The 22,446-nt window shown below is 42.0% G+C and overlaps 1 protein-coding gene across 1 annotated transcript in view; it reads left to right on the top strand.

The window, feature by feature from the left end:
- The first annotated feature begins 1,413 nt into the window (after window positions 1-1,413).
- thsd7aa (thrombospondin, type I, domain containing 7Aa) overlaps window positions 1,414-22,446 on the top strand; it is a 90,260-nt gene continuing 69,227 nt past the window's right edge. Inside the window, exon 1 of the mRNA XM_086137121.1 lies at window positions 1,414-1,827. Within this exon, the coding sequence (XP_085993247.1) occupies window positions 1,680-1,827 (148 nt within the window). The 5' untranslated portion in view covers window positions 1,414-1,679. The remainder of the gene's footprint in view (window positions 1,828-22,446) is intronic.

A 22,446-nucleotide genomic window follows, 5' to 3' on the forward strand; every position in this document is an offset into this window, starting at 1 on the left:
AGAGAATTGAATTTCAATACAAATGTTGTCGTTCGTGTTTCATATGGCTGTTCTGGAGCATTTGTTTGACTTCAAAGGAGCGGGAGACCTGTTGTGAATTTCTTACAAAGTACACATTTCCTTGGAGATTTTATGTACCTTTATTGAACCTGATCACATATTTTATGTGACAAAAATGTCACGGCACGAAAACCAAAAAAAAAAAAAGGTACAAATGATATGATGTCATGAGTCTCACCTTTTGGCATTGACATGCAGCAAACAACTTAGGTCATATGAAGAAATGCTTAAAGATGAAGGTGTGCATCTCTATTAACCCTTTCAGGGACAATGGTTAGTACAGTGGACAGCTCATCATGTTATCAGTTTATAGGGGGCATGAAAGGGTTAAAGATGATTCCACACGTAACTCAATACAGAAACGTGGAACTGCCAATTTGGAGAAAACGTTCAAAAAGGTTCAAAAATTACCGGTCCTTAAGCAAACCTTGTTTATTAGTAACTTTTATGGTTTCATTCCAGCATGTATTGTCTTGTATTGTATTCTATCTGCAGTGCATGATTTCTGTTTGGCATATTTCTATATAATGCTACAGGCTATGTGCATGCCTAAGTCAATACCCCGTGGCATTATGGGGGGAAAAATATGTGCATGCAAACATTGCCGTATTAGTCTCGTATATGCGCCTGCATACCGAACATTATTTCCAGTAAGACCGTGAGTGGCTGTTGCAGATAAGACGATCCATCCGTCAAAGAAAAATCCCATCACTGTTTCTTTATATTTTCAATGCGGTAGTGATAAGCAACTCAATATTAGAATTTCAGAACAACAAAATATAGCCATGATGAAAAAAAACTAACTTCATGAATGAAATAGGGCGGCCCAAGCATCTTGGTGGGCTGGCACTGACTTGATATAAAATGAAAAATGCTGAAAAAAAAAATCAAAAGCAGGCATTGTTGACTGTAAAGTGTAATCTTTAATCTTGTACATTGATCTCATTTAATTGCACAAATTGATCTGATGTTTTTGTCAGCGGGTGCATATACTTGATTGCACTGCCAAAGACAATTTTTAAGACAATTAATAATAATAATAATAATAATAATAATAATTGTCTGAAATGACAGAAAATGTGTTTATGTTTCCATCACTCTGTCAAAAATAGAAGATGCTTGTGTGTGTTTGGACTGGAGTGGATCTGAAAAGGAGGATGCGGGAGGAGGAGGGAGAGTAGAGTGGGTGGGCGTGTGTGTGTGTGTGTATATACGTGGAGGAGTGAGCGAGAGAGAGAGAGAGAGAGAGGGAGAGAGAGAGAAAGAGAGAGAGAGAGAGAGAGAGAGGGAGAGGGAGGTAGGGTGTTGGTGCATCAACGCAGCATACAGCAGCAGGCTGGCTTTTGAGATCTATTGTTCCTTGTGTTATTGGGTGCCAAACATGATTCTCCCTCCTTGAGGAGCCAGGAGCCAAAAAGACTCAGAGAAGAGCAAGTGGAGTCCTCTGTCCGGGCATCGATCAGGATTACCTCTCCGTGGATAAACTGGGGTGAACAAAAGCAAAGCGCAAGAAGGCACACGCACTTGAGTCCATCTTCACCTCGTGTCTCGGCTTTCTTATTTTTAATTCTCTTGACGGCATTGGGAACTACGGTGTCTCCCGCGCAGCGGCAGCGGCCATGGGGCTGGCCAGCGGAGCCGTTGGGAAGCTCGGGGTGCTGAGAAGGGTACCCTTGCTGTGGAGGTTAGCGCTGCTCTTTCTCTCCATCTGGGAAGTGGATGCACAACCAGCAGTGGGAATGAAACCCACGTACGTTTGGCAAACAGGTATGTTTTCCAGTCTATCCCGCCGCCGGGTTTGGAAATGATGGGCTGGTGAATAGATGATCCGTTCACTGCTACTCTATCTTTTATTTCTTTTTTCGGTCCAATATTGATATGACACATTTTTTTTTTTGCCATCAGTTCACAAGTTCACAATATTCAATAAAGCTCCTAAACTTAGTAGTAATGCCAGCTTTGAATCTTTTTACTTTACACTTTAAGGGAATGTTAACATCCTTTACGAGGACGGGCACAGACAAAGTTGAATTTAGATCAGTTTTAGTGTTTTTTTTAAATTTATTCTGCAGGCATGTATGTACGTTGGATACACTGTACTGCAATCCCTCAGGTCAACGTCTCTCTGCCCCACAAGGGGTGGGGGGCTTGGGGGGGGGGGGTCGCAGTGGACAGCGTTTGATGTCTTTTGGCTGTACCTCTCCGAAGGCAGCTGAGACTTCTCAGCCTTGCGCTTCTATCGGACTCATTCATCAGTTTGACACGCACGCAATTGATGAAATATACCGTATGCCTTTTGGCGTCCGAGTAGAACAAACAAGCTGCCGTGGTGAATGATTTGGTCGGTGTTGACGGTAAGAGGGGTATGATTGCCAATCCTTCAATGGATTTTGGTGTTTTGAGTCGGAGGCTGTTAGGTACAATTAGACCGTTGTTTTGGGTGGTGCCTTGCACCACTCGAGGCTCGTTCACTCTGAGAGAGGAGCACATGGTCAGAGGGACACAATACTAATACATGCACCAGTGAGCAGAACGTAAGGGAAGAAAGCATGGGAGGAGGAGGGATAGCGACCCATCAAGCTGGGAATGCCCTTTGAGGTGCAGCTGGATCTCAGCATTCTTTTTCACACTGGTCTAATCTCTCTCTGTCTTATGCTGGATCAATATGCTGGTTTCACCACCACCAATAGTACCATCTGATCAATACTTAGCGTTCCAGTAATGTAGTTCAGCCTGAATTGGATCAATATAGGTTTTGAGCGGAGTCTTGAACCAATGCAATGTATTTCTGCTGTTGTGACAATCTGAAATGATTTTGATAATCATTCACTCCCCAATAAGAAAAATAAAATAAATCTTACAGCTTTACATTCATAACACCTTCGGGTTTTATATCAGGGGTGTCAAACTCATTTTTGTCGCGGGCCACATTATAATTACCGTTTCCCCTGGCGGGCCGTTATGAATGAAACTACACAAAAAATGTCAAGAATAACGTTTTATTCAACGATTGTTTAAGTAAGTGTAAGGAGGGGAAAACGCTTACAATATGTCACTGATTCATTACATATGAAAATGTGAAACTTTGGCACAGATTTTAGCAAGCATCATGTAAGTAGTAGTAGCAAGTATCTTTTACCTGCTTTCGGGGGCCACTTAGAATGATATGGTGGACCACATCTGGGCCCCCAGGCCTTGAGTTTGAAACCTGTGTATTACATGGTTTAGCGTTATAAGTCGCTCAAAAATACACTGAATGTCAAGATTTGAACTTTTTATCCAATACATCTGTGGCAGTGTGTGATCACCATATTTGGCAACCTTTCGGTTAATTCTGTGGTCCTGAATTGCTACCGTTTTTTTTTTTATATAACCGGACAGAAACACAGATCACAAAGAAATGAGAATCCTATCGTACGTATTAAGGGCTGCACCACCCTCTGAGTCAATGCAAGGGAAGAGATTAAGGATACAGAAAACAGAGCAGATTGGCCTGACAAAGTTAACCTAGATATGGTATAGACATGCTTGTGTGTGTGTCTACTCTTGGATTAAGTGCATTGGCACTTGTCTTAGTCATTATGCTTTGGCCCATTGACAGGATCACGTTACAGTACTGATGTCAATTTTTTCCCCTTATACCCGTCTGTAAAACCCATTCACTCCCAAAGACGTATTTATACGTCTTTTCGGATTGCATACATTCAATTCCATTTTTATTTGATTTTTTCATGACTTGAGGTATTTAAAAAAAGTGTCTGAAAATGGCTGGTACTAAATAAGTCGAACATATTTGGGGGATTCTGCTTTCCCTTCGGTTCCACTAATTCTGAAAGTAGAAAGGAGGTTTTTGAGTGGGATATTATGTGTGTGTGTGTGTGTGTGTGTGTGTCACAAATGGGCTACATCTGTCGCGCTGGGGGGTTGTGGCGTTATGGTTCCTCTAGAGACTGCGGTTCTCAGCAGTAGGCAGAAGTGCCAAGGAAATGAGGACTGTATCAAATGCACAGAGGTAATATTAGCATTTAATCAATGGATTATTTGCTGACTGGCTGATCCCCTAGCTGGTTTGAAAGCAGCGTAAGTGGAGTATCACGTTGTTCACGACACTCCACGGGTAGGTGATAGATGTCGTGGGTTTGCCATGTGTAATCTCTGCGTATCATGTGTTGTGGAGAGGATTAGTATGCATTGTCTCGATCTGAAACACACACACCAAAAAAAAACCCCATTTGGGAGTAAAGTATGGCCTTGTTCTGTTTTAAGTTTCTCTCATCTTCTCGAGTCGACTCCCAAATTCTGAATGAACATATCGGCATGATATCCAAAGACAAAAATTCCCACCGATGTTGGTCGTCATGGCCGTTGCTTCGAGCCTCTTAGCTGAACAGGCCGGCAGGTTAGAACCCTTGACATAGAAATCCAGGTCAATTACAGCTGATCCCTGATCAGCGCCAGGACGGTAGAGGACACCCATAGTCAATTCGAAGTTGACTTTTGACTTTCAGTGTGCAATATTGGGTGTACTACTATTATTACAATACATCATTATATCATTATATATCACCATCTATTATTTATTTTACGCTGCGTACAAATATTATGGTGGCATAATTAGACTGTATTTATCTTTGACCACATGCTAACACGCAAAATATGACTCTTCCGTTTTTTTTTTCTCCATTTTGTTGCTTAGATTTGAATTTCCTTTTACTTGGCTGGTTCTTTCCCATTTACCCAACGAAATATATCTAGTTTGAGTCAACACCAGCTCGTCAAAGTTTACTAACTGCACAAATATAAGCAAGTGCTGTACTCCAAAGTCATTGTTTTTAATTTTTTTATTTTTTCGTAGTTCAAGGAGGAGACGCATGTTTTCTCATCTAGGATGGTTGTTTGTCTATTTGTATCTTGCGATGGGCTGGCCTCCAGTTCAGGGTGTCCCCCGCCTACTGCCCGAAGACAGCTGGGATAGGTTCCAGCGCCCCCCACAACCCTTGTGTGGATCAGCGGATCAGAAAATGAATGAATGGATTTGCTCTGCCTGTCTTACCATTGTTGGTATGAACTTTTGACGCTAAAAGCGACAACGACAAGATCGAGATGTATAGAAAAAAAAAACACTTGAGCAAGAGCAAAGAGCAGCAACAAGGTCAATAATCCGACAAGAGACATTGAATCTTGGCAGTCCTTAAATACAGGGCTTCAGCATGATGACCAAATTGGCAGCAGGTGTGCACGCCGGAGGGAAAACCCTCCACTGCCACCTGCTGGAGACACACAAGAACCATGACAGTTGGTTCACACATTGCAATGCAAATGTGATGCTGCTACAGTCGATCTACCCGAGACCAATTTGGTACAACGACATATATAAATTCTGCATTGAGCACAGAGTAAAGTCAACCACGACTTGCTGTCATTGTTGCTTGATGCGTCACAAACTGCGCCCACGATTATGTCTTCATGTCTAATCTGTTCCAGGTATTTCTGTCGTAGCTTTTCTATCAGCTTTTGGTGGGAACGCTTTCCTTTGTACATAATTTGCCTTGAGACTTGTCCGAGCGCCTTCGTTTCAGTGAATAGACGTTCATTTTGATAAATGTGTGCATGTATGAAACGTTACGTTGTGAGTCAAACTGTTTTCAGCTGTTCGTTGCAACAATTTCTGCAATTTCTGCGGACTGAAACATTTCCACCTTGGCCAGGTCTGCACTCTACCGAGTGTGTTTCTACATCGGTGAGAGTCCGGCTCGCACTTTCTGCGACCCCACAAAGCTAATGCACTGCACTCTAATGTACTTTTATCGGATCACAAGGACAATGTTACAGTGCATTATAACCTAACACGAGCTCATCCGCAGCCAATAACAGACACTCCAAATTTTTTGCGTGAGTAGAACATAAAGTAGAAGAATTTGCATACTTAAAAGCTGCCATTGATCATTTGAATTTCACACTTGCTGATACTGGCACAAATCCTTGCCGATCCTGAAAACCAGAGCAATGCCTGATGATATTAGTGCCCACTTCAGAGAGAAAGAATGAAGCCTCTTCAGGCACACGCATATACGTACACGCGCAAACAACGGGTCACTGTATTGTTCTCATTTGTGGCAATGTTCAGTCACTCTGTCGTTGTCCCCCTTGTCCATGTGGCGCACATCCCCAATCAGAAGAGGGCCTCCTCTTTGTTCTTCCCTCATTGTCCTCATTGCCTCCTCCTACATTAGCATTAAAAATACACACGTGCACGCTATGCCACGCCCACTCAACCACCACCCTGTGTTAAATGATCCCTCGGCTTTGAATGGAACAAGGTCTCTGGGGTGGAAAAGAAGGGGGGGGGGCTTGGAGAGTGGAATAAGGCATTTTGTGTGTCAAGGGATGAATTAAAAATATTGATAACTGTATTATGTAAAAAGCCGTGAGGAAACTGAAGGTTGTAGATTTTAACAGCAACTGTGACATCATGCTGTACTTGAGTTTGACCTCAAAGAAGCCAGAAATAGGGACGCGGACCTATTTAAAGCTCAATTGGATCAAAATCTGCTATTTGATATGAGGAAAGATTTATGCAGCATTTTATCCAATTTTAGACCAACACACTTGTTTTATGGGACGTTACTATTTTAGTTCAGTCAACCCTGTGCTTTTGCTTTGCCATATAACAGTTTGCCCAAGTCATTCTGATAGATGTAATTTTGGAACGACAATGACAGAGTGAGACAATGGGTCCTATGGACTATGGATGTGCAGAATAATCAATTCCTTGGTTCCCATTCCAAGAGTACATGCATATGTTCTAATGTGTCAATTTCAAGGCAAGGAGGCCAGATCCTGCCCGCTACATCATTTTATGTGGCCCACTGAAGTAAATCATGTGCATCTACTTTCCGCATCTTGCTAAATATTGCTCAAAAATTGTAAATTGTCTTCACTTAGTTTTGCAAGCATTCATTTGTTCCTAAAACCCTTAAAAAAAAAGTAGGTAATTGGACGAACCGTTTTCTTGGACTTCTGATTCCAAACTTAGTTGTAACAATAGAGCTTTGAAATGCGCGGTGAATTTCGCAATCGCAGAATTGCGGATTCTAGCTGGACTACAAATTATATTTAAAAGGAACTGCAAGATCTTCACGCGCGGATGACGTATCAGCGTGGTCGCTGTGGAGTGGCCAGATTCTACCCCTGACCGTGCTTCTGTGTGACAATTGTGACAGTGTGTGTGTGGGTGCATACATTAAATATATTATATACAGGTACGTATATATCTAAATAATATATATATAAACAGATGTGTGTGTGTGTGTGTGGAGTCAGTTTTCTTTCCAAGAGTCAGCAAGCAAGACTGCCATTTGGAACATTCTTCTGAGTGATGTTGTTTTTGATGTTGTCATGTAAAATCATATTGCATTTCAATTACTATTCAGTCTATTAAGTGGTTTACAATTTCTGTCTGCTTTTGTTTGTTTGTTCGTGCCACTCCGATCCAAACCCATCTCATGACCAAAGGTTCTTGTCCTTGACAGAAAAATAATGACTGTGTATCGAAAATTGGAAAAAAAAATGTCATCATGAATGAAATAAAATAAAAATGCGAGTGCTTTCCAAAAACTATTACTTACTGAAAATACATTTTGTGTTTATAAAACAAACTAAAATTAACAATAATTACAGCCCAAATCTCCTTTGTCAATTAATTTCATGCACTGGCTTTTAGGGTTTATTTTAAATGCAATTATTTGGGAAATTTCTGTCAGGATTGAAAAAATAAAAGTCAAAATGAAATAAAAACGAACGATAGTGAAAAACAACCCTGCTCACGACTCACAGAGAAAATTCCAAAGACAATCATTCCACACTGCGATTTTGAACGGCGGCTTCAGGAGGTGTTGAGGACTGTTGATTTCTACAGCGTATGCGGAATTGATGTAAAGCACACATTTCACTTTTACCACATCAATCACAAGTGCTTTAACCCTTTCCTGCACTCTGTAACCTGATAGCATGATAACCTGTCCACTGTACTAACCGCTGTCCCTGAAACGGTTAAAGCCATTTTGTTTTCAACATGAAGCAATCCAAGACAAGTTGTAATGAGTTGCATTGAAGCATATCGGGGGTGGGTGAATTTCTATTTGATTTTTTTCTGGGTTTCAAGTGCCAAATTGCAGCTCTTATTCTCCGTGGGTATGACAGTGCTTCGTCCAGCTGCTCTTCTTCGCATTGCACTGCCCTCGGTGAAATTTGCTTGGTAAAAAAAACTCGGAACATATGCATACTTATGCATTTGGTTTGTGAGTCAGATACTTGAGCTCTCTGCTGCCTGATTAATTTTTTTTTAAACACAAACAGCATTGTTATTCCTTTTACCTACTTGCATATTTGATAATTATTTTATAATCAGACAATCACAAACATCAAGACCACCTGTGAAACTTTTCTCCAGTAAATGAGTGTGTTGGGTTTGCAGGACTGTTTGCTCAGCAGATTGAAAGAATTAAATCAAAGAGAGAGCATGCGTGGTCCGCTCAACATGGCTGAGCTATGACATTCGAACATGTACGCCTCTGACAATATTGAATTGCAAAGACTGTTCAGACAAACTCTCAATGTGTAGCGGCCCAGAACACTGAAATAAACATGCTGTGCCGGTAACGGTCCGTAGAATGTTACTCCACCTGGTATTGCTTGGTAGACAGTTTTACTCTGTCACATAGAGAGAATCTGAGTTCTTTGGCTCACTTTTCCTTTGCATTATAGAACTAAAAAGCAGTGTTTGATAGTGACATTGTGATACAAGTTATATTGTGGAGAAGGAAAGTCATATAGGGCTCTTATACCTGTCCTAAAATTGGTAAAAAAAATGCGCACACACACACACACACGCAACAAAAATGACGAGTTTATCCATATGTTTGCTCATAAAGTCCTGCATTGTGTCATACTTTGGACACCGTCAGATTTGTGGTTTTAGCATTGCGAGAACGGAAATATATTCAGTGGAACCTTTCCTGCTAAATATCCCTGGTGGTGTACAATCACACCCAAAGATTCAAATTGTTGCAAAATGGACGTTTCAAATGTTGGCCAAAAATTTCGGTGATGGGTTTGTAGTTTTTTTCTCCATGCAATCCTGCTACCTCTGTCTGTACTGCTATTGGCTCAAATCCTAAAACAGCACTGCAAGTAGAGTAACAGACTCCGGTTGAACGTGAAATATCATGATGTCTCGCATGTTTTTTTTCTTCTCTGCGGTGAATACAATGAAAATCCTCTACAACGAAAACCTACATGGGTGAAAATACCCCCCACTGTGAAGAAATCTTCATGCATTATCACCATTCTCACTCTCCTGCCCCTCATTCAATGAAAAATAACAATCCCTGTTGCGTTATATCAAATCTTTTTCTCTGCTCTTGTCTCGCGACGAGATTCACTACAACAAAGTCTAATCCAACAGTGACCTCTACTGCTTCGTTCGGAAACGGCAACAGCAACCACCATACTGCTTTACACATGCGCAGTACTCCAGGAAGTATTTGTTATTGTTAGTTTCAGACGCAGCATGAATGTTGCATTGCTAAAATGGCTACAAAATGGACCTTTGGATGTCAAGCAGCTAAGACAAGAAGAGCTCTGACGCTGGAAGAGAGGGTAAAAGTGATAAAAATGAAAGACGGAGGAAGCAAAGTAAAAGACATTATCCAAGAAATTGATGTAAGTGAAAGTGAATGCTGATCGTAAATTTTGCAATTTCTTTCCCTTTTTTTTCTTTCTACACTGACTATATGAAGTGTCAAATAAGTCAAGTAAAGTCAAGTCAACTGTATTTATAGAGCACTTTTAAACAGCCATCGTTGCATACAAAGTGCTGTACATGGAGCAATTTAACATGCACAATAAACAGTAAAACAAATCGGTAATAAGGATGGTAGAAAGCACCAAACAGTAAAACCAAGAACAAATCTAAGTCATGCTGAGTCGAATGCCAAAGAATACAAGTGAGTTTTGACGAGGGTTTTGAAGATGGGCAGCGAGGAGGCTTGCCGAATGTTCAACAGAAAAGGCTCGATCCCCTCTGAGCCTCAGTTTAGTTCTTGGTACTTCTAATAATGTCTGGTCCGCAGACCTGAGGCGCCGAGCAGGTGTGTAGGGGCGGATGAGCTCAGAGAGGTAAGGTGGCGCGAGATTATTCAGAGATTTGAAAACAAATAAGAGGATCTTGAAAATAGCTCTAAAATGTATGGGGAGCCAGTGAAGGGATGCCAGAGTAGGAGTTATGTGCTCCCTCTTACGAGTACCAGTCAAGAGGCGGGCAGCGGCATTCTGGACCAGCTGAAGGCGCTTAATGGAGGACTGGGTGACTCCAAAGTAAAGGGAATTGCAGTAATCGAGCCGGGATGTGACAAAGGCATGAACTACTGTCTCAAAGTGTTCATGAGAGAGGAGAGGTTTTACTTTGGCCAGCTGTCTAAGGCGAAAGAAGTTGGATTTAACAACGGCACCAATTTGCCGGTCAAGTTTGAAATCACTGTCCAGTTTAAGGCCCAAGTTTGAGACTGTTGACTTAAGATAAGGAGACAGGGGGCCCAAGTCTACAGGATGGGATGTACAAGGGCCACTGGGACCAAACAGTATCACCTCTGTCTTCATTTCTTTTCAAGAAATTTTGTGCCATCCAGGTTTTGATGGCCTTAACGAGAAGGCGTCTTTTTTGCTTAGTGGGACATAGATCTGGCAGTCATCTGCATAGCAGTGGAAGGGAATACCATGTTTCCTTAAGATGGAACCCAGTGGGAGCAGATACAGCAAGAACAGCAGAGGCCCCAGAATTGAGCCCTGTGGAACACCACATGACAGGGGAGCAGTGTGTGACTCAGAGCAGCCAAGGCTGACACAAAAGGTTCACCACTTTTTCCAGAATTTTGGAAATGAAAGGCAGTTTGGAAATGGGCCTGAAACTTCACAGCACATCTGGATCAAAACCGGGTTTCTCGATCAAGGGTTGGACCACAGCATGTTTAAACTGTTGGGGAACTATACCAGAAGAGAGGCTGCTGTTGATGATATCCAAGACCGATGCACCAACACTCGGGAGAACCTCCTGAAAAAAATGCGGGGGAAGAGAGTCGCAGGGGGAGCCAGATGGCTTCGTCTGGCAAACTACATCTTCCAAAAGCGTCAAGGACACAGTTTCAAAAGAATTTAGCACAGCTGAACATGGAACATGGACAGAGGGGTCAGATACGGTATTTGAGACCCGAGTCCTAGCTGTAGAGACCTTATCAATGAAAAACTGAAGGAAGCTGTTGCACATCTCGGGGGAAGAATCCGAGCAAGTAGGCAGAGGGGGTTTGAGTACAGAATCTATCATTTTAAATAGTGCGCGTGGGTTGTGACGGTTAGCTTGAATAAGGTCCGACAGGTATTCTCTTTTGGCCTCTTTTACTGTGAGCTGGTAGTTACGCCAGCAGTCTTTCCAAATTTGATAAGAGACATGCAATTTGTCTTTTTTCCACTTGCGTTCGGCTTTGCGACACCCCTGCCTAGCTGCGCAGGTATTGTCGTTAAACCATGGCTCGGGTTTAGGTTTTGGGAGTACAGATTTTGAAGGCGCCACCAAATCCAGGATGGCACGGCATGATGAGTTGAACCAAGAGGTGAGTTGCTCTGTGTTAGACGAGGGTACGCAAAGGTTATTAAAGGCATCAGAGAAACGACTAGCAGTGCGAGGGTTAAAAATTCGGCGTTTACAACTAGGAGCGGCAGATTTCACAGCAGCATGCGATAAGACTACGTCAAATAAAACTGCCATATGATCAGAAATCCCATTTTCAAGGACTTCCAGATTTGACACCGGTAGACCATAAGCAAGGACAAGGTCTAAAATATGTCCTTGTTCATGTGTCGGGCTGGTCACATATTGCACGAAATTAAAAGAGTCGATAAGTCTTTAGAAGTCCTTTGCTAGTGGTTTTTCCGGACAGCACACATGGATATTAAAATCCCCCATTAGGAGGATATGATCATATCTGAGCCTGATTTCCGCAAGAAAGGTTGAAAAGTCGCTTAAAAAGTCTTTGTTGTATTTAGGAGGATGGTAAATGAAAGCGCAGAGCACCGGGAAAACACGACCGACTTCAAAGAAGGTTGCTTCAAAGCAGGTGGCCGATGTGGTGAATGTGCACCGTTTACATTTAAAATTGTTCTTAAAGATACTCACCGTTCCTCCACTACGGCCTGATGTCCTCGGGGTATCAAGGAAACCAGTCAGGTGGCAACAATTCAAGCAAAGCGTTGTACTCACCAGTACCTGCCCAAGTCTTCGTCAGACACAGGAAATCCAAGTCATTGGAAAGGAAATATCCATCCATCCATTTTCCGACCCACTCGATCCTCACTAGGGTCGCGGGGGGTGCTGGAGCCTATCCCAGCTGTCTTCGGGCAGTAGGCGGGGGACACCCTGAATCGGTTGCCAGCCAATCGCAGGGCACACAGAGACAAACAACCATCCACGCTCACATTCACACCTAGGGACAATTTTAGAGTGTTCAATCAGCCTGCCACGCATGTTTTTGGAATGTGGGAGGAAACCGGAGTACCCGGAGAAAACCCACGCAGGCCCGGGGAGAACATGCAAACTCCACACAGGGAGGCCGGAGCTGGAATTGAACCCGGTACCTCTGCACTGTGAAGTCGACGTGCTAACCACTGGACTACCGGGCCGCCCTGGGAAGGAAATACTCCCTCAGAATATGGGTCTTGTTCATCAGCGAGCGGGCGTTTAACAACGGGATCCTTGTGGAAGTAGCAACGGGAGGGATTGCCTCTTCCGATCGCCGAGCCCGGGGGAATTCCCTCAAAAGCTTTTGCTGGATTCCTCGCCGAGAAAGACGTGGAGGGTAGAAATGCCGTGGTGCGGTGGGAGAGCCAAAGACTGTTAGCAAGCACGAGCCGACGAGGTCGAGGGCACACCATGCCGGAGTAATTCCATGCGTTCGGGAACGAGCAGCGATCGAAGTGTGTCTCAGATCCCGTTTTAGCTTCACGAGCTGACCGCTACGTTTGCTGCGGTGGCGGCGGCGGTGGCGCCTCTGTGAAGGGGGCGAGCGAACGCTGAAGAGATTAGCCGGCAGGTTAGCCAAGAACGGAGGTAGCGTCTTTTCACCACCATCTTGCCAAAACGCAGCCGAATCCCCGACGTGTTGTTGAATCAATAACAACGATCGGCAATCATAAACCCATCGAGACGCTGTTAGGGAGGTAACAAGCATTGCGAATAGTAAAAAAAACCAGAAATGGCAGGAGCATCGCCGAACACACTGGCGCACGGGCGGCCATGTATGCTCCTACTTGTGCACTATTGGAATAAAAATAAAGAGTACACATACATTTGTGTGTGTGTGTGTGTGTTTACATCTGAGATCAAATTTGCTACAATGAAAAACACCGTTGTGAAAAATTTCTTGCTGCAAACATGATTTCGTTGTAGAGGAGTTTCACTGTTCACCGGGGTTGATTCGAGCGGACAGAAGGGGCTCTCCTCCTGTGACGCACACAAAAAAGAAAGTCACTAGTCAATCTGGTGACTGATGGATGTGTTGGTTGCTAAATGCTTTCTTCCTTAACAGATCAACAGTTGTAGACAATTCAGTCTACTTACAATATATTCCAATCCTTGCTCCCAATTCGCCAAGCCGACATCTTTTTTTGTCTTGGTCCAAGCCAGTAAAGGAAGCTGGTTGTGTTGTTTATACCGCTCGCGCACACAGACGGCAATGATATTGTCCCATATTGTTTTTTATTTCACCTTGCTCAATGTGTGTGTCTCTTTTTTCTTTTGAACTTTATTTGGCTGTGTGTCTGCCCTTTCTGCTCTTGCGTGTGATGCGGTAAGTACACCGATTGGCAGTCACCGCTGCCAATTTTTCCTTGGATGGATGTAACAAAAAATATATATATTTTGAAGCATTGGTCGACACGTACATTTCAGATTTTTGATACACAATGTAATGAAACAGTACTAAAAAAAAAAGAAGAAAAAATGACAGAAAAAAATTACCTGTCCACAGTTTGCTTCGGATTGCTCGATTCAGAGAAGTGAATGGATTGTTAGGACAATGGTGGTAGAATACCAGATTCTGTGGTTAGTATTATGTGGTTTAGTGATTAGCAGTACTACTCTAGTACAAACCCTTGTTTTCTTCTGGTTAGCTCATGTTCCTGGGAAGCTTAATGAGATCCAGTGAACGTGCTGCAGGATTGCCCTAAGCAGCATTATGAGCTTTTCATCAAGGTGTTTCTTCCTCTTCCTGTCCTCCTCTATTAGCATTTGCCTTCGGCGAACCCTCACCTAATGTATGAGCTGAGCATCTCGTGTAAGTAATTTAGAAGTACTGTGTAAGTATGATCTCACTGTAGTAATTCATAGATTGAATTGACCAATGTGGACTAGTATCCGAAAAAAACGAAGTAAAAAAAATCTTATAGAGCCACAAAATTGTCTTTGAGCAACAGGTGAGACAGCCTATTACTTCTTGTTACGTCTTGTTCTCATTTTGTGTCAACATCACAGCAGTGGTAACACTGTTTGAAAGTTTAATGAGGTAGGTGTTGATATGACATCCAAATTGTCTTGGTGGTCGATGTCTTTAGACTCTCTTAGTTTATGCCACATAAATGATGAGACCTAAAATCACTGTGGATGGCTAGCTTGCTAACCCGATAGCTAGAGTTAGCTATCAGGTTAGCAAGCTAGCTAGCTAGGTAGATAGATAGCAAAAGAAAGTATAATTATATCACTTGAACTACGCAAATAAAAATTCTTCTCCTTATTATTATTATCGGTATTAGTATTATTTGTATTATTATTCTTTTAATCATACATATGCTACTCTACGAAAATCAACACCACAGAAAATGTCTTCATTTTCATCTTTAACTGCTGTTTTATTGTATAATTTATTGGGTTCTCACGGCTCCCTGGGAGAGACAAAGACATTCACACCACTCATGCTTGACCAAATGAAGGCCCTGAGGAAGCCAATAAAACCCCACTCAAATCCCACTTAGCCCAGCAGGTGAGTGTTGTATTTTGACAGTTAAAAGAGATGTGATTACAAAGTCATTCTGCAACAGTGAAGTGAAATTGAGGTGGTTCAATTCATGCCTTCATTTATATCTTAAAATGAACTGGCAGTGGATGACAGTAGTGTGTCTCGAGAACACACAATGCCAAACGCCTCTTGCAAAACCGATTCGTCAGAGCTGTAACATCAGATCTGACATTTTATTCACCTATGCCTTTGTGTACAGAACAGAGTGAAGGCAAGTATTGATTTGTCTCTGTGCTTTCACTGGTGTCAGCGCAGTGGGCGGCGGGCATTGCCTACAAATGCCCCCCGCCCCCAAATTAGTTTGAAAGCGCAGCCTTTTTGTGCCAAATCTTATTTATTGGTTTTAGCCTTTGTGAATGCATTTAAGTCACTAACCCTCAAATAAAGACAAAGTAGAATAAAAATATAAAAGTAAGAAAAACGTTGTTGACGTTTGTCTTTGTCGCTGTTAAAGTGATATATGCGAAGTGAGTGGACTCCTTTTAAACTGTCATTTATTTGCCACGTCCTTGGCAATGCGCAAGATTTATTTATTTATTTTTTAATAAAATAAAAGGCCCAACTGGTCCACCTGGCATTTGAGCGACACTTAACCCGAAAATGTGCTACTGAGGGAAGGCTTTATTTACCTTGCAATGTCTGCTGTGGCAATTCCTGTAACACTTTTATTTGTATGTGTGTGTGTATATATATACACGTTAGTGCTGTCAGGAGAAAAATTCTGAGATTAATTAATTATGATCTGTATTTGATTGATGTAATTAATCTATATTTTAATCTCATTTAAATTTTGCTGAGAAACCCCCTATTTTCATTTTAAATTCATTCCATTATTGAGACAGATCAAAAGATTGACATCACAAAAAAAGTGTCATTCTAAAGTATTTTATTCTTTTTAAACAGACTTGAACAGATGCAGTCCAAGCCATTTACTTTCTGCTGTACTGTATTTGAGACTAGTCCCAAGTCACACCTGCAACCTTTAGTTTCGACCACCAGGGGGAATATCAGTGGTTTTTTTGGTTTCTTTTTGTTGTAAATCTCCAAATAATTAATAAACAGATAAAAATTAAGAATAGAACATCAGGTCCATAAAAAGTGCTGAGGTTAACATATCAAAAACAGCAAGAACACTTTTCTGAGAAATACAAGTACTGAACTTGCTTCAGATCATAAAAAAAATAAATAAAACAGACCCTTAAATCGGCGGCCCGGTAGTCCAGTGGTTAGCACGTCGGCTTCACAGTGCAGAGGTACCGGGTTCGATTCCAGCTCCGGCCTCCCTGTGTGGAGTTTGCATGTTCTCCCCGGGCCTGCGTGGGTTTTCTCCGGGTGCTCCGGTTTCCTCCCACATTCCAAAAACATGCATGTCAGGCTGATTGGACGCTCTAAATTGTCCCTAGGTGTGAGTGTGGGCGTGGATGGTTGTTCGTCTCTGTGTGCCCTGCGATTGGCTGGCAACTGATTCAGGGTGTCCCCCGCCTACTGCCCGGAGATGGCTGGGATAGGCTCCAGCACCCCCCGCGACCCTAGTGAGGATCAAGCGGTTCGGAAAATGGATGGATGGATGGACCCTTAAATCACAGTGCTGTAAGTTTGCACTTCAGAAATAATACTGTTCATCATTACAAAATAAAGTGCTGAAATAAACATCAATCACTTCTCGTAGGCTACAGAGGACACAGGAGCTATGCTGACATATGCGGGGTGTTCTCCAGTTTAGTTTGCTGAAGAGCTTTGTTATGGCTCGCCCTTTTGCTTAGCTGTGGCTGCACTTGCGACTGGGTGCTTTGCATTGATGTGGTAGTGTTAGAGGAATCTATGAGCAAAATTGTATCATGTTTAAAGTTTCATTTAATTTGCACACATCGAAACGTTTGGGTGCATAGGCTAAACTTGAGCTGCTTTCGTGGTAAGCAAACTCCTTACAAATTAGGCACACCATTCTACCTTTATCAATAGTGCCGTCGGGGCGTTTTTGGAATGGAAATTTTCCATTGATTGGGTCGAGAGCTCTCACATGCTCCTCCATGTTCACCTCTCCTCTCCTCACCGCTGCTTAGCTGGCCCTCCCAACTCCAATGGCGCCAATCAGCTTATGCTAAACAAGCCCAAACATAATGACAGCCAATCAATGTCTGCTTCAGGCTGTGACTGACTGTTGTTTCCCCACCCTCAACAACTCGAACACAGGAAGCCGACACATAAAAAGCGATATTATAAAATGGCAACCCAGATACAGAAACAATAAAGTTAGAGATTAAAGTTTAGATTAACGCGATTAAAAAACATAACACTCTAAATATGACTGTAATTAATTATTCACAATTAACCTGATAATTTGACACCTCTAATGCATATATATACAGTATATATATAAATGTGTATATAATATGTGTGTGTATGTGTGAGAGAGAAAGAGAGAGATTTATTTTGCAACAATTAGCATATTAGATGTTGATTGGAAGGAAAGATCAAACATTTATTGAGCTGCAGAATGTGCCTCCTCCCTCCCCACTGCGCTGACCTCCTGCATGTGTTCGACACCTACACTGGCTTTCCCAAAACAACACAGAATCGAACATTTACATACATACATGGTGATATCAGTCCCAGTATGTTTTCAATTTTATTGCCAGTTCTTTCAAAATGAGCAACTTGTGCTTGTGAAGTTCAGTCTCTTTTGGAAACTCTTGGTTACCGTTTGCGTGAAGTGAACAGAATTGCCTAAAAGTAGATTTGAAGCCTTGAAATGCTCTCGTGCAGCCCATGAGGACCACACCAATAGCCCGCCAGTGCTAGGATTGTGATTTACAAGTAGAAATTCTGATTTAAAAATACCAACACTGGCAGTATTGTGAGACATCTTTAAGATGATCAGAGACTGAAAATTAACATCAGTATGAAAAATAACACATTCTAATATTATTAAATGTAATTTGTGCAAATGTTATTTCAGACGTGTATCTATTTGGTAGCCCTCCACACAATCAGTACACATGAAGTAGCTCTCACTCTCAAAAAGGTTGGTGACCCCTGCTCTCGTGAATATATAAGGCAGAATGGCGCACCAGAACAACTGTTAAAACTTCCTGTGTTCATCTTCGTATTTTTTGTTTGACTACGAATTTTGGACTCTTATTTTGAGAGCCGACTTGCTTGGCCAACACTAAGTTAGTGATGATTGTGGCTCTGGAATGACATTTAATTCACACCACTGGTCAGGAAAACACAAAACGGCCTGCATGTTGTGCTGAATTATTGGCACAGACTTGGTACTGTTGTTTATCACACCGCACATTAACACACACACAAACACTATTCATTGTTATACGCACTCAGATCATTTTGTCGGCTCGATTCAGCCTGGCCCTCAAAACCTCTCTGCCTCTGAAAATGTGTTTCTTTCCACTCCATCAAAATATTGTTGGCCGAGCTACTTTATTGGTCTATGGACAACCAGCCAGGGCAATTGTTGAGTTTGGCAAGTACAATTCGTACACTGTGCAGTTCAAACTGCTTTACAACAACATTCGATTACAAGAAGGTAAATAACATAATTCACGCAAAATCAATCATCGATTAAATTAAAGATAGTGAGCACGGATAAAATACTGAAAGGAATAATATAGAGACATTTCAAATAGCAACCGCCTGAAAGGCGCGGTGGGAGAATATGGCTCATAATGTGGCTGTTAGCAATAGCATTGCTAATGTTCTTGCTTATAGAAGCATTACAGCACACTAAAATTGTTATATAATGTTATATATGTATATATAAACATTCAACAGTCACTTAACTACACATTTGGCATTCTTACAGCTCATGGAAATGTATTTCTGTCTTATGAAATTATATCCAGGAAACCATTACTCAGTGATTGAGTGGTAGGCCTGCCACATACTTAGATTGGAGTTAATCCTAATCTTATTTCCCTTCAGATGAGGGATAGCATGACCGCATTCACTCTCCAGATGAACACGTTTTTGTTTGGATGGACATCGGATGGATTTTTGGATTTTACCTTCGGGTGATGTCACTGCGCCCGGATCACACACTGTTTGCCGACACGTGCAAGCGTCTCTGTGAACATTGCTGTTTGTCATTATCCGCAGCACTGGAATAGACCCGCTTCAATAGCCACGGGCGCATATTGCCGAGAATACACTTTGGAGCCGGTCAGGTATCGCTATGACGAAGGACTCGCGGATGTTCTAGCCAAGAAGAGTGCAGAAAGACGGATGAGATGTACTGGGGGGGGGGGGGGGGGGATGATATGTAATCAGTGTGTGTGTGTGTGTATGTGTGATTGCACTTGTGAACTAGAATGAGACTGTCAGTCAAAGGGTGAGCGATGAGATGTCAGGATGACTTATTGCAATTGGTGTCACCTCTATTCGATGCCCCACTCTTCCTCAACCCTCATTCCATTCTTGCCTATGGGAATGTTTGCAGTGTGTTTTAGAGAGGCTTTCTAGTTTTATCACACATTGATCTATTTTGATTCGAATTTGTATTTACAGCACAATAACCATGCTATGTTTGGTCACTTAGTGGTCATGGTGCAAGGGTCATATGGAAAATTCCACTTTTGGAAATCAGTTAAGATGAAGGGTCAATGTTGAACATTTGGATTATTATTGTGGATACTATTGAGCCTTAAAACGCAGATAACTGCAGATGTTCAATGCAGAACTGCCGAGAGTTGGCTCTGGAAACGGACACAAAGGATTTTAATACCAACAAGCCACCAAGATCAATATGATGATGATATGATTTTAAAAACTGTAGGTTGGCCCTACTTCAATAATTTGCAGTCTTCCCCCCCCCCCCCCCTGTCAAAAACTGATTATCCCAAACAATTTTCTAGGTAGCTACTCCAGCTAATAAAAGTAACCCTTTTTAACCCTTTCCACAGTATTGTTTTAAGGTGTTTGCATTTAAATACACTTTAAACAATTCCCCTACATTGCCCCCCGCCCCAACCCCCAGAAGAAAAAAAAAAACAGTGAATATTAAGAGTGCAACAATGCACAAAATTTGTTTTGATTTAGTGTCACGATTTGACATTTGTTCGATGCATTTTTTTTCACTGCAAAATTTTCAAGCATTTTTGTTTTTAACTTCGATACCTCAAATGTTCCTCACGATAAAAGTCTTTCACAAGTGCTTACAAAAAGGTAAAATAGATGAATATTACAAAAAGCCAAGAGCAATGCTTCCAACCGTATTTTCCACACTATAAGGCGCACCTAAAAACATTCAATCTTCTCAAAAGCCGACAGTGTGCCTTATAATCCGATGTACTTTACATGTTGATCAATATTCTGATTTCTTTGACGTAATATTTTAAATGTTCTGGAAAGCGCTTTGTTACAGCTGCAGCGGTTGTGAAAGCCCTATATAAATAAAGCTGTATTGTATTGTATTCCCTGGAGCTAAGCTCCATCTAGTGGATGCATAATGCAACCGCAGCCACTAATGTAGCGTCTATGCGGCTTTTCATGCGGTGCACCCTATTTTTGAAAGCAATTTTAAAATAGGCCATTCATGGAAGGTGCGCCTTATAGTGTGGAAAATACCGTAATAGAAATCCAGTTTTTACTATTGTCAGGAACATTTTAGGATGACTGGTATTTCAGGGCTCAGAGCAGCCCACTGTAGTTCGCAACATTTTCATGAAGTGATATGATTTGACCCTCATACCACTGAACATTCCTCCAACATCCAAAATAAACCTGATTTTTAGAAGTCTAAAATGTAGTCTATACTTTTTTGTGACCAAATTTGCAGATGCGCTGGGGACCGAGGCAGAAATGTGCACGTAGCGCCTCTACCAAAATTCATACACAGACCTAGACCTTTGCCCTGGCAGGGAAATGACTCAGTGCCCGTTTTTACGCTGAGCCCGGACTACTTTCAACTACTAAATTGTCGAAGGACTCGAGGTGAGGAAACTCCCTGCACCGAAATGCTCGAATGGGGGCAACACGGTCTCATAGACTAGACTTGTGCTGGCACGAAAATGCCCGGATTTACGCTGAGCGCACGCTCACCGGTCCATAGGGCGCTCAGCATTAATTCCATGAAAGCAAAATGTTGTTTGTCTGTTGGTTAGCCATCCACGTTTCCTCCATGTGACCTGCAATTGACTGGCGACCACTCCTCGGTATGCACCTCCTGTCGCCAGCTACAGCCCACCTTTGACTCTCCTGAGGAAGTGATACAGAAAACTGATGTTTCCTTCTGGGAATGCGTTTGAGGTGAATGCTCAGTCAGGTTTAAAATGAGCTTTTACACACCTCATTTGGAAGTCAGCTACTCTCCATTATTCTGCCAGGTGAACATCACTTGAGGCCAAGGCAATCATTTCCCAGCCCGCACATGAAATAAACTGGAACATTAAACACTTATCCGGGCTGTTGTGACAGTGTTGCCCATGACTGAGGGACTTTTGAAAACCACATTTGTCTTTTTTTTTTTTTTTAATGCTGTCGGACAGCATTTATGGGAACCAAGCACCCTTGTTACAGTAACCAATACAAAGGACAACAATTGCACTAGTGTATAGAGTTGTTCTTGGAATTTTTGGAACATTCATAGGCACTATTCTATAAATCAGATGTCATTCTTATCGGAAAGTCCACTTCCTAAACCTACATTTTCAAGCTCAGTCCGTGCGCAAGCACTACCACAACACCACAATAAATCATCTGTTTCCCGAAACACAATTCCATTCAATGGTTCAGGTTTGACACTGCCTATTGCCCGAAAAAATGAATTGTTTTTCCTGGTTGTTTTTGACCAGCGATTTGTGTTTATACTTTCTCGGTGCGCTTTTGTTTTTAATTATTTTTGTGCGGATTTTGTTTGCATTACGTTTGTGGAATCCGATCGCCATTCAGTTCGTCCCCGAACTGTGTCTGATACTTGAGCATCAGAAAATTCGAAATCATCCGCAGAGACATTTTTCAAATCTTGCTTATTCCGTTTCCCAACGCCACAGCAATGTGAACTTGGTTGAGGATGTAGGTTTCTTAACCCGGTAACAGAAAAGGACACACCCACTGCCTGAATCCGCCAGTCCTAACTAACCACGGTTAATTTCTCAATTGACCAACCTTTAGAAGAAATAAGAAATCAATCCTATGACGCTCTTTTCAAAGCAACTGCTTTTCCTCAATGATTTGGTGCATTTGTTAAGACCTGGGTAAATCACTGATACGATCGCAAGTACTCGTTTCACTTTAATTCAGGACCGAA

The sequence above is a fragment of the Hippocampus guttulatus genome, chromosome 18 (genome assembly GCF_054856545.1).
Source record: "Hippocampus guttulatus isolate MCC_2025c chromosome 18, RoL_Hgut_1.0, whole genome shotgun sequence".
NCBI lineage: Eukaryota > Metazoa > Chordata > Actinopteri > Syngnathiformes > Syngnathidae > Hippocampus > Hippocampus guttulatus.